Source organism: Uloborus diversus, chromosome 5 (genome assembly GCF_026930045.1).
Source record: "Uloborus diversus isolate 005 chromosome 5, Udiv.v.3.1, whole genome shotgun sequence".
NCBI classification, from domain to species: Eukaryota; Metazoa; Arthropoda; class Arachnida; order Araneae; family Uloboridae; genus Uloborus; species Uloborus diversus.
In genome coordinates this window covers 59,930,697-59,944,074 of record NC_072735.1, presented here as the reverse complement: position 1 = coordinate 59,944,074, position 13,378 = coordinate 59,930,697, and the positions used below count along the sequence as shown (strand labels likewise).

Sequence of the window (13,378 nt, the reverse complement as noted above, 5' to 3'; positions counted from 1 at the left end):
ACATGCATGTATCATTCGTGAATTGGTGCCAAAACAGCGTTCTGGTATTATTTTCTGAAAAAATAAATTCCCGTCTCTCATGAATTGGTTGAGTCTTGGGATTTATTTCTTTCTCATTGGTATTCCAGTACTAGAAAATTTACTAATTCACCATTGATAAACATGTATGGACATATGGATAACATTTGTATTTGTATTATTTCCCCCCCCCCTATAGAAAAACCACATAATTTTGAAAACTTTTTTCAGGTCATTGGCTCATCTTTCACTATTGTTTGGACAGTTCATCAGAGGCTTAGCTGCTGGTGCTAGAATTTTCCAAGTAAGATTTAAGAAAACTTAAGCATTCTGTTTTAGTATTTTCAGTAATTTAGTACCATGCATTGTAATTTGATTCTTTGTTAATTTTCATCATAAATAGTGTGGTTTAAATGTTTTAGTACATGAATTTATCCCCAGAAATTCGTTTGAGAGGAGGGTGTGTGTTGGAAAAAGAATTGAAAGGTGAAGTCAAATTTAACGATGTCTATTTTACATATCCAACTCGACCAGATCAGGTAGGTATGGTTTACTTTTACAGTTTTTTTTTCCGCTTTCAATAAAAACGATATCTATCAATATTAGTAAATTTAAATATATCATAAAGATTGTATGATGAATTTAAAGATAAGTATATTTCTAAAGAGGTTGATCATAAAGGTTTATTAGTTGAACCAAATTCGTGCATCAGTGCATTTCTTAACACAGCAGCCCTTTGTCATATCTCAGTTATTGGGAGACAACAAAAAAGTGCAATGTATCCGAAAGTGTGATATAACCTAATGATAAAAAAAAAAACAGTTCACCCTATGTATGAGTAAATGATGTCGCTCGTTTGGAAGAAGAGTGCCACAATACAAAATTTTAAATTTTCTTTTCTTTTTTTTGCTTAGAGGCCTTCAAAAGATGTTATCTTCTTTGGAAAAAAATAAGTTTTTTTTTTTTGAAAATTAACCACTTGAGAGTACATCAAACTCGCTTTTCTTAATGCAAATTGCCTAAAGAGTTCAACTTCAAAAGCTTCTCCTGTAAATTTCATTTCTTCCTATTGTGGCACTCTTCTTCCAAATGAGTGATGTACGCAAAACTGCACTTTAAAGTTGGATGATTACTGCATTAAAAACTACTAAAGAAAAGTAACTTTTCAATTTCAGTTTTGTGTTAAAATAATTATTACATTTTTAAAAACATTTATTGATTTGTGATGGAGTAAGAATCTAAATTTATAACTTCAACCCCACTGAAAAAAATACTTTCAATGAGAAATACAGTAAAACCCCTTTAATGTGGACACTAACAAGAGAAATCTTTTTTTGTCTGCAATATAGGGGTGTCCGCAGGACAGCTGTTTAATAAGGTTATTTGCCTTGGAATGTGGGAATTAAAAGTTGGTGGCATAAGAAGGGTGTCCGCATTTGAGGGGTGTGCGTTAGGAGGGGTTTTACTATATGTTGTTTTTACTGTTTTAGTGACCTCAAATTTAGAGTAAAGTTTTTTACCTGTAAATTTGATGCCAGAGAGGAAGCAGAGTATATTAGAATGAGTAATATAGCTTTGGGTTACTGTATGATGAATGGGAAGCAAACAACTATATTATATCAATATATGTTTTTCTTCGTTTTAGATTGTTTTGAAGAAATTTAATTTAACATTGCCTCGTGGAAAAATGGTTGCTTTGTGTGGTTCATCTGGTGGTGGTATGTTATCTTTGTTTTTAACTTCAATTAATGAGTTTTGCAAAAAGAAACGCATCTTAGATTTTATTTATTAAATTTTTTCTAGGTAAATCAACTGTTGCTGCTCTTTTAGAACGATTTTATGATGTGAGTAGTGGAAGCATAACAATTGATAACATTGATATAAAATCCTTAGATCCTAGTTGGGTTCGTGGAAAACTTATTGGATATATTGATCAGGTAATGTAAGTTGAAAACGATATTTTAGGCATCAAAGCTTTTAAAATACAGCATCCATGTAAAAGTATTTTGATAAGAATGAGAAACCTTTATTAATTGTTGCACTGCTCTGTAATTAGTACTAAAAATTAAGATAACAGCAAAGTATTTTAATGATGATCCAAATTTATTTGTTTTTTTTTTCTCATACAGTTATTTTTAGTTACTTATTTTTTTTAATTTTGTTTATGTTATTAAAAACAGAAATAGAAAGGATTTTAAGCTGATTAATAATCATAATTGATTTTGTTACTTTAGTTATAATTTGTGATTGGTGACATTAGTTCTAAACTATATTATATGTTTCTTTGTATTGTTTAAAATTATGCTCGAAAATCAAGACACATTTACTTTTATAAGAATGAAAAATTAATATTCATAGTAAAAATGAAGTCTGTTCCGCAATTATTCGTTAGCTCTCTTACCTCTATAACTTCAAGCAATTAAATATTTTTGCAAAGTAAATTTCTAGTTTTCGAGTGGTAGGACAACAACAAGTACCAGATTCTCACTGCAATGTATCATGCCAGTCCTCTTTAATTAGTTCATGACATTCCTCTTCCTAACAGTGCATAATGGGAGAATGTGGGACAAAGTGAAATGGTTAAGATGTAGTCCAAGATGTATATCCAATTTGTACTTTTTCAAAGTGAAATTTGTGTGAAAATTACAGTACATAAAGAAAGAACATTGTATTTTATGATAAAACTTTCATTGAAACATTATTTTTCATTTTTGGTAGTAAAGTTGTGCCTTAAAAAAGAGTGGAAAATTTTCACTTATTTTTTCATGGGGCAAAGTGAAAAATGAAATATTTTCTATTTGATTGAGAAAAATATTTTTGAACAAATTAAAGAGCAAATAAAATGATAATTGAATAAATGAAAAGGTAATGAAACAATAAACTAATAAATAAAAAAGTTAATTAATTAATACATGAGGAAAAATATTGAATGAATAAGAGAACAAGTGAATGAATTAATAAGTGAATTTTCATATAAAGGAACATAAATAAACTATTTAATGAATGAATACTAAGTGATTTAGTAAATGATTGAACAAGTAAACAAAATGAACTATTTCACTTTGCCCCACATACACTGAACTAATTGTAAAAAATATTAAAAATACAAATAAGCTAAATATTAGCTAAATAAATACTGCACCGAATATTAGAATGTCCCAATTAATGGTTAAGATGTTTAAAAGAACGTTATCATTTGATAATGTAAAATGATTTTTGACTTACAATAAAATATTACAATTTCAGTATTTATTTTTGAAAATAGCTTGTATTATCATATGCTTTGGTTTCCATAGGTAATTTTTTTCTTGACTGGAATAGCCTACATATGTTATTACGTAGTTAAAATATTACTAGGTAAGTGGGGCTAAAAGCGGTGTAAATATTTCTGCATTTTGCCCCACATTCCCTTACTTGATATCCCATATCTGACGACTATTCCATACTGCCCTCCTCTAATCTATATAGAGGGTGTCTGAGAAAGATCCGTACAACTTCAAAAATTAATTGAAAAAGAAACAATAGGGTTACAGCAAAACTAATTAGTACATTAGATAGAACTAGCAAAAATACCCAAGGGGCTAGTTCCTAGTATAGTTATATAAAAAAAGGGTTAGCAATAATTATGAGAAACAATCGTTACTTGCATTTGTTTTCTGTTTTCAGTGAAAGAACTTAAAACACATTTTTTTGACGTGATTTAAATTCTAGCTTCTTCCTTACTCATAAAACTAAAGTAGCAGTAAGTAAAAAGAGCAAAATAATTTTCATTTAGAAACGAAAACACGAAATTTAAGCGTATACAAATTTGAAGAATTTCCGAAATATGAAATTAAACTTCACATGTTTAAAAAGATTTATCAGTTAGTACTTTTTTTTTACATGGAGTCATACCTTCTCTGTATGTCTATTGAAGAACGAACTGTTTAAAAAAAATGTAGCCGCTCGCCCGTGATCCCCTTAAACTTGCTTTAGTTATTTTGGAAATTTTTAACTATTGTGGGTTCTTGGTGCGATTTAAAATGTTACCGAATTTGCGGGAATCGTTTTGGGATAACTTGGATAATACTCCCCTTTCTTACTTTATAAAAACGGTATGTTACTAATTTTTGTTAAAGAGATATTGTCACCATATGCCAAGATACTTTTGATCACCATGAAATGGCGCTTAACAATTTCATCCGAAATGTTTCCAAAATAAGTAGTAAAATTTGGCGATTGTTTGAAATCGTGCAAAAAGAAATATTAATGGAATTTTTTGTACGGTTTATGGATTTGCCTAATTTAGTTGTTGAATTTTTTTACAGTATTTTTTTTTAAGTATCTTTGATTGGCGATATTTTGTTTATATGGTGAAAGCTGAGAAACATTATTACGTACTCTTTGGGCTCAAAAACAGCGACAGTGGAAAAAACTGCCAAATGCATCAGCTACTGAAACCTGTCTGAAAAAATTCTGGCGATATTTCTGCTGGTTGGTTGGATATAGTGAGCAAGTGTCCAATCAGTATAAATAATAATAATAAACCATTAATTACATAAGTTCCGTTTGAAAGTAAAATGATCAGCCAAATCCATTTATTTTTAGCCAATCTTGTGGAAAAACGTTATTTTAAGATTTGACTTGAGAAAAGCCTCAAAAAGTCAGACGAAAGGCAAAAATATTCAACAATACAACAATTCTTGGGAGTTGAGATGACACACTAAATAATGACTTGGGTTGATAAGAGCCTTCGAACAGGGAACAAAAAAGCTCATAACTCGTTTTTTATACAACTTAGAAACTTCGAACAGATGTCATCTTCAGCAGAAAAATTGGCGCTTTCGATGGACATATAATGTTAATATGTGCACGTTTTTTTCCACCCCCATATTGGGGCATTTATGCGAAAATTGGGACTAAAATTAGAATAAAAAGGGAACTATCAATCGGATTTTTTTTGAACTGGTCTATAAACCTTCCCAGTACCAAACTGAGCAAACGGTGAAATTTTCAGCCAAATCTGCCTGGTAGTTTCTGAGATCTTAGGGAACAAATTTACCAAACTCCATTTTTATATATATAGATAACTCAAAAAGTTTTTTCCTATAACTTAAGTTATTGCCTTAGGAAATTTCTACATGAGACCCTTTCGTAGCACGTACAATATCAAGACGATAATCCAATTCCATCCACAACCGTTTCAGCATGCTAACATCAGCAGTAGCTACAGCTGTTTTGATGTTTTGTTCGCGTATCAGATTTTGTTTTGTCAAAATATTTGATATTTTTTATTTGTTTTCTTGACTTTCCGGTACTGGGGAAATGATATTAATAATACTTACCTATTTTTATGTGAGGGGACTCTCCATATCTTGATGCCGCACTAATTAAATACAGTCCCAAAACTTTCGTTCTTTCCTGCATGCATAGTAAGAAATGTAAACAAACCGCACGGTGCTTGATTGACGGTTCAGTTAAAATCACAGTGAAAAAAATCTTGTCCTTCAATGTAACTGTTTCAACGAAATTAAGTGTTGCCAAGAATATTTATTTGAGTTTTCTTAGTGAATTTCATCGAACTTGCAACCAAGAATATGTAAATTGTGTGGAACGTCATCGAAGCTGTATTTAAGCGGTGGACATCCGTCCATCGATCTCTTTCTCTCCCCTGCAACCATAACCAGGATGTCTCCTCCAGCATAAGTTGTTACCAGCCCTTGGATCTACCGTCCAATTGATGATGGAATAGCGTTCCACTTGATCTACATGTCAAATGAATAGGGCCGGCCGGCCATCCTTATGGATGTTTCAAGACTTCGTTTGGAATCAACTGGCGGAAGATGATTTGATATCGCTGGACAGTTTTTCCATTATCAAGATGAACTTTTTTAGGAGCACCTGTGGTATAACTATTCTATTTATTGTTCATGTTCGCTGCAATATTTTTATTATTGCTGGATAGGATTCTACAAGAATAATATATTTTTAAGAAGCCTTTTTTCTTGTTAACATGTTGTATTTTAGTACTAATAAATGTTAATGATTTACTTAAATATGCTTTTTAATTTGACTCAACCAAGACACATTTGTGAGGTCCACCAAGAACTTTAATTAGTTTTTCCTCCTGGCATTTGGTAGCAGAGTGTGTGGTTACCTCTGTGTCTTGGTATTTTGAGTTTAAATTTTAAAAATGGAAAAAGATTACAGAAGCATTAAAAAGTTAAATAACCAAAACTGGTCAACATGGTCAAGGGATATGAAAATGATTCTTATGGAGAGGGACCTGTGGGAAATAACAAAAGATAAAACATTAAATCGGGAAGTGCCCGAAAACAAAAAGAAAGTCAATCAGGCTTTGGCATTGATTTATTTAAATATAAATGATGAACTTAAACAATTAATATTTGAAATTGAAGATCCCCAGGTCGTTTGGGAAACTCTCAAACAAAATTTTGAACCCTCATCCCTGGCCAGAGTTGCTAGTTTATGGGAAGAATTTTTTTCATGTAGAATCCTAGAAAACGAAAGTATTGGGATGTTTGCATCAAGGCTAAGGATAATTTTAAAACAGTTACAAGAAAGTAATTATGTAATGGATGAAAAGTTACAAAGTTTTCAACTTATTAGAAATTTATCTGAGGATTTTCGGGGAATTGTACAAAATATATACCGTTGGGAAGAAAAAAAAATCACATTTTTAAATGTCTTAACAGAATTGTTAGCTGAAGAAGGACGTATTAAGTACCTTAATAATGGGGAGAATGGCAAGGGCAAATCAGTGGTGATGAGTGCCACCTCAAGATATGGAGAAACCTCAGGGGGGAAGTTTAAACAGAAAACATGTTTTCTATGCAAGAAGCCCGGACATTTGGCAAGTCAATGTTGGCATAGAAGTAAAAATAAAAGTAGAAATTTTTCAAGGAAAGAAAATGATAAAGCTAATTCAGGACATGAAAATGGTAGAAATGAGAAATTTGGTTTTTTCTGTACTATTAAAACAAACCATGAGGTTTTAGAAGCCAGTAAAAGCGATCCAAATGAGAGATTTGCAGTAGATACTGGGGCCACTGCTCATTTTTGTGGGAACAAAAAGTTGTTCTTTGAACTAAATGAAGTAAAAGATGTTCAAATGGAAGTAGCAGTAGGCGGAGTACAGAGTCAAATAGAGGGAATTGGAAAAATCATTTTTAATGTTAAAGTAAATGGAAAAATTAATGAGATAACTTTGAATGATGTATTTTATGCTCCTGGTTTAAGACGGAATCTAATGTCTGGTCCTTGCATAGATAAACATGGGTTCAATTTTTCTTGTTCAAATGGTAAATTATCAGTGTTTAAAGGGGGGGGGGAGGAAGAAAAGTTTTTGATGCATTTTTAAAGGATAATTTGTATTATGTAAAACCTTTTTCATATGTTTTTAAAGAACCCAAGCCTTCAGTATCAAATTGTAAAATTTTTGAAAATTCTAATCAGGTCAATGGGGAAAGATTGAGTCCCTTGAATCTGGAAGTTTGGCATAAGCAGTTTTGTCATGAAAATAATGAAGATATAATGAAAACAGAAAAACATGTGTATGGACTAGCTATAAAGAATAAGAATGCTCCAAGTTGTGAGCCTTGTAAATTAGCCAAAAACCGCAGGGTTTCTTTCAAACCGGTTCGGGGGATTCAATCTCGTACCCCATTGGGACTAATTCATATGGATTTAATGGGGCCTGTAAACACTCCATCTTTGGAGGGCTCGAAATATATTTTGTGTTTAATTGATGATTTTTCTCGTAAATCTGTTGTATTTTTCCTGAAATCGAAGGACGAAGTGTTTGAATATTTTGTAAGGTTCCAGAAAAGGACTGAAAGGTTTACTGGGAAAAAAATTAAAGAAATCCGTTCAGATAACGGTAAAGAATTTAAAAATGCCCGTTTTGAAAATTACCTTAGGAACCAGGATATTAATATACAGAGAACAAACACTTTTAGTCCTGAAATGAATGGAATAGCAGAGAGATACAACTTAACCTTAATGAACGGGGTAAGGACCCTCCTCAGGGAATCAAATTTACCAGCCTGTTTTTGGGCCGAAGCAGCCTTATGTTTCAATTATGTTCGAAATAGGACTGTTGTAACAGGAAGAGAGAAGACTCCTTTTGAGTTGTATTGTGGCAGAAAGCCATCGGTTAAACATTTAAGAATTTTCGGATGTATAGCCTACGTAGGTCGGCCAAAACAGAAATTGAAAAAATTAGACATGAGGGCATATCAAGGTGTAATGATCGGTTATGCCATAAACACTAAGGGCTATAGGATTTGGAACCCCGAAACCCGGGAAGTAGAGGAAACAATCAATGTTAGATTTGATGAATCCCAAATTTGGGGGGAAAATAAACAAGAAGTTAGCCGGGAAGGGGGGACACTTTTACTTATATAAGACCTTTAAGTGAAATGGATATCGAGGAGGAAGAAATTAAAACCACCCCTACAAAATCTTGGACATCTTGTCGTGAAATTCCATGGGTGAGAAAAGCAGTTCAAAGAAAAAATGATACTCGCTTGGACATTTACTATTTGATTGAAGGCAAGGATGTCAAATTAAGGTCTAAAAATGTTGTAAAAAACTACTGCAATTCCCATAATATAGAATTTGATCAAGATATTTTCGATTTTTCCACTAAAAATAATGAATTGGGTCCAGTTGTTAACTTAAATTCAGATAGGGGGGATGAAGAAACAATAAATCTTTTAGAAGCAAACATTTCAGAAATTATCATTCCAAATAATTACAAGCAAAGTTTGAGGACTCCTGAGAGAGAGAACTGGCAACAAGCAATTGCTAATGAAATGAACGTAATCCGCCAAAGAAAGGTCTGGTCATTGGTACCACCCCAGAAAAATAAAAAGGTGTTAGGAAACAGATGGGTGTATGACCTTAAAACAAATGATAAAAATGAAGTGGTGAGATATAAGGCTAGACTTGTTGCTCAGGGAAACCGCCAGGAATACCCAGAATCCTATTCTCAAGTTTTTAGCCCAGTTATTAGTTTTTCTCTTGTCAGAGCATTTTTTGCAATCTTTGTATGCTTGTTGGGTTGGTCGCATTTTCAAGTTGATGTGAAAAATGCACATTTATACGCTGATTTAAAAGAACAAATTTTTATGCGCCAGCCTGAAGGATTTATTGATCCATACCATCCAAATTATGTCTGTAAACTAGAAAAATCACTATATGGGTTACACCAATCAAGTCGTAACTGGTTTTTTGAAATTGATAGTGTTTTAGAAGGCCTGAACTTTAAAAAATTGACTAGTTGTAATTGTGTTTATACCTATAATAGTGAAATTGTTTTATTAATGTATGTTGATGACATAATAATTTTTGGAAAGGATCAAAATCATATAAATCATGTTTTAAGTAAATTGAAATTGCATTATGATATCAAAGAAATGGGAAAAACGAAAAAATTGTTAGGTGTAGAGTTCATACAAGAAGGCAGGGAACTGTTTATCCACCAGCAGAGCTACATATCAAAAGTGTGTGATACATTTAAAGCATATAAGTATCCTGTGTCCACACTACCCATTGCAAAAGGTTTCATTTTGTCCAAGAAGGACTGTCGAAAAAATAAAAGTGAAGAGGACGAAATGATTGATATCCCATATAGAAATGCTCTTGGGTGTTTAGCTTATATAGCTGGAAAAACAAGACCTGACATATCCTACGCAGTTAACATTTTGTCTCAATTTCAAGCAAACCCAGGCATGAGACATTGGGAATGTGTACTAAGGTTAATAGGGTATTTGAAATATACTGTAACGGATTCGGTGCGACTTCCACTTTCTTGAAATGAAGACACAGTTCTTGATAAAAACACAGGAAATTTATTTACACTATATACAGGAAAGATCTTCAACAACTGCTAAATTATTCATCAGCAATTAAGCAATTATCACACAACACCGTAAACTCACCGTTTACACACGTATTTACTTCCAAATACGAAAACAACACAGCGAAATGCCTCGCTATAAACAGAGCAAAAATGCACTCAGTTCGAAAATCTCAATCGAAACTAACTGTTTATCCATCGCTAACGGCTTAAATACACCGAAAAGAATTTTCTCAAATATTCCACACGCTTCTCGAAATGCGTTGTCCGTTATCAACTTTTATGAATGAACAAAAAGGGAATAGGGGTCGTATATTTTAGCCATATGAAAAAGGGGTTGTATATTCATTACGGGAAACTATTTACAGGTTACGTTACTACAATAATTACTATTTACAGGATTTGTAACATTGCCCCCTTCCTAAGGACTGCACGTCCCGGGCAGTACAATCCCCAGAAAGGGTGCCCAACTTCTATCACATGTTCACAAATATACACATTAATTAATAACTAACAGATACAGAAAATACAATAATAACAAGAAATATTACTAAACATTAAAAGCAAAAATTATCTACAACTTTTATGTTATCAACCATGGTTGTTTACGTAATACTCATGAACTATGGCCATAGTATGGGGCTAACCGATCATAATGTACAACCCTGGGTTTTGCATTAGGTGATTTTTGGATCCTCACTACGACGTCATTTAGTCGGTTAACGACTTTGTAGGGTCCATCCCAATGCGACTGCAATTTGGGTGAAAGACCTTTCCGTCGGATGGGATTCCATAACCAAACCTTGTCGCCTTCGTTGAATTCATGTCCAGTAGACCTTGTGTCGTATCGGGTCTTCATCTTCTCCGCCGCGATGTTGATTCGCTCTCGTGCGAAGTTATGAACGTCTTCCAACCGGGCCTGGAGATCCTGGATGTACTCCTCAGGCGATGAAGGCGCATCCGGAGGACGACCGAAGACGAGATCACATGGTAGCCGAAGCTCTCGTCCGAAGAGCATCTGAGATGGGGCATATCCGGTAGTCTCGTGGACAGCACTGCGGTAGGCCAGCAGGAACAAAGGTAGCTTCTTGTCCCAATCCTGTTGATTTCTGGATACCATAAGTGAGAGATTGTTCAGGATTGTGCGGTTAAATCTCTCCACCATGCCGTCCGATTGTGGGTGTAGTGGTGTTGTCCTAGTTTTCTCAATTCCGAAAATTTGACATAGGCCCTTAAACACAGCAGAGATGAAATTCCTCCCTTGATCGGAATGAATCTGCAAAGGTGTTCCGTATCTCGAGATCCAATGTTGGACTAGAGTCTCTGCTACGGTGGTAGCCTCTTGATCTGGAATGGGATATGCTTCCGGCCATTTGGTGAAGTAGTCGATGGAAACAAGAATGTATTTGTTCCCATCAGCAGTTCTTGGTAGAGGACCCAGGATATCGATCCCAATTCGTTCGAAAGGAGCTCCAACGTTGTACAGATGTAGCTTCCCTCTGCTTCTCTTCTTCGGTCCTTTACGAGCAGCACAGGCGTCACAAGAATGGCACCACTTCTCCACGTCATCCTTCGCCTTGCTCCAGAAGAAGCGCTCCCGAACTTTATTGAGAGTTTTCAAGACACCAAAATGTCCTCCAGTCGCACTACTATGTATTTCTTTCAGGACATCTGAAATCCTGGATCGAGGAAGTAGTAACTGCCACCTAGATGTCTTGCCATCGTCAGATTCCCATTTCCGGTGTAGCACGCCGTTCCGTAAATGGAGTGAGTTCCATAAAGCCCAGTATCTTTTTGTTGCAGGACTGAAGATGGAAACGTCCTGCCAGCTAGGGCGTCGACTGTCACTTTCCATGAACTCTAAAATTGGTTTTATGTCGGGGTCTTCAAGTTGATCTTTTCGAACTTGGTCATCACTCCATGGATCAGGTTCTGATGATGTTGGAGTCACTGTCACCTGATAGGCGGTAGGGCTAGTCGTTCCATACTGTTTCTCGATTCGGGAACAATAGTGGCAGTTCTCAGGACAGGGTCTCCTTGATAAAGCGTCAGCATTACCGTGAGATAACCCTTTTCGATGCTTGATCTCCATGTCATATTCCTGGAGCCGCTGTATCCATCTGGCTATCTGGCCTTCCGGATTTTTAAAGTTCAAAAGCCAAGTTAATGAGGCATGATCTGTCCGAAGCAGAAATTTTCGGCCGTAGAGGTAATGATGGAAGTGTTCTACAGCTTTCACTATGGCCAGTAACTCCTTTCTGGTGACGCAGTAATTTCGCTCCGACTTTGATAAGCATTTGCTCCAGTAAGCAATGACATGTTCATTTCCGTCAATTTCTTGGGATAAAACAGCTCCGATGCCCTCGTTGCTCGCATCAGTGTCCAGGATGAAGGATTTTTCAGGCTGAGGATAGGCGAGGATAGGCGTTGATGTTAAAGCCTCCTTCAGTCGTAGAAATGCATCCTCGCATTCCTTGGACCATTCAAACTTTTGTTTGCTCTCCGTCAGCTTATGCAAAGGTCGTGCAATGTTGGAAAAACCCTTCACAAACTTCCTGTAGTACGTGCAGAGCCCCAGGAAACTTCGCAGCTGATGGATGTCTTCGGGACGACTCCAACTCTTGACTGCAGATACCTTTTCTGGATCGGTTTGTACACCTTCAGAAGAGATGATGTGACCAAGGTAGTTCACTTCCCGGCGGAACAAATTACATTTGGACGGGCTTAACTTCAGATTGGCTTCCTTAAGCTTCTGCAGCACCTTTCTAAGATTTGCCAGATGTTCCTCGAAACTGCGTCCCACGATGATGATATCGTCTAAGTAGACCAGACAGGATTCGTAGGAAAGTCCTCTTAACACTGTCTCCATAAGACGCTCGAACGTAGCTGGTGCATTGCAGAGGCCGAAGGGCATCACTTTAAACTGCCATAAGCCTTGTCCAGTTGTAAACGCTGTCTTCTCTCGGTCATCAGGGTGTATCTCAACCTGCCAGTAGCCGCTCTTCAAGTCCAGGGTCGAAAACCACTTGTGTCCGGAAAGAGTGTCCAAGGTGTCGTTTATCCGTGGAAGAGGGTAACTGTCTTTCTTGGTGATTTCATTCAGCCGTCGGTAATCGACACAAAATCTGGTGGAGCCATCTTTCTTTCGGACCAAGACGATGGGAGACGCCCAAGGACTGGATGACGGTTCGATTACATCGTTCTCCTTCATCTCTTTCAGGAGGGTCTCAACCTCTTCCTTCTTGGCGAACGGTAGTCGTCTTGGATGCTGTTTAATAGGGAGGTGTTCTCCAGTGTAGATCCTATGCTGCGTTAAATTCGTCCGGCCCACATCCTCCGATGTAGATGAAAACAGATGCTTGAAGTCATCCACCAATTGTTCCGCAGCAGTTCTTTGGTCTTTCGATAATGGCGCACTCCCAATTAACTTCGATGTCAAGGACTCAGAAGACACAGTCTCGGGGGAATTGATTCTTCTAATGATGCAGTTTACTGGAG

At 35.7% G+C, this 13,378-nt stretch overlaps 1 protein-coding gene across 1 annotated transcript in view; it reads left to right on the top strand.

Annotated features, from left to right (window-relative positions):
• LOC129223386 (mitochondrial potassium channel ATP-binding subunit-like) overlaps window positions 1–13,378 on the top strand; it is a 66,296-nt gene that overhangs the window by 30,112 nt on the left and 22,806 nt on the right. Inside the window, exons 11-14 of the mRNA XM_054857973.1 lie at window positions 250–322; window positions 441–557; window positions 1,664–1,736; window positions 1,822–1,955. Of these exons, the coding sequence (XP_054713948.1) occupies window positions 250–322; window positions 441–557; window positions 1,664–1,736; window positions 1,822–1,955 (397 nt within the window). The remainder of the gene's footprint in view (window positions 1–249; window positions 323–440; window positions 558–1,663; window positions 1,737–1,821; window positions 1,956–13,378) is intronic.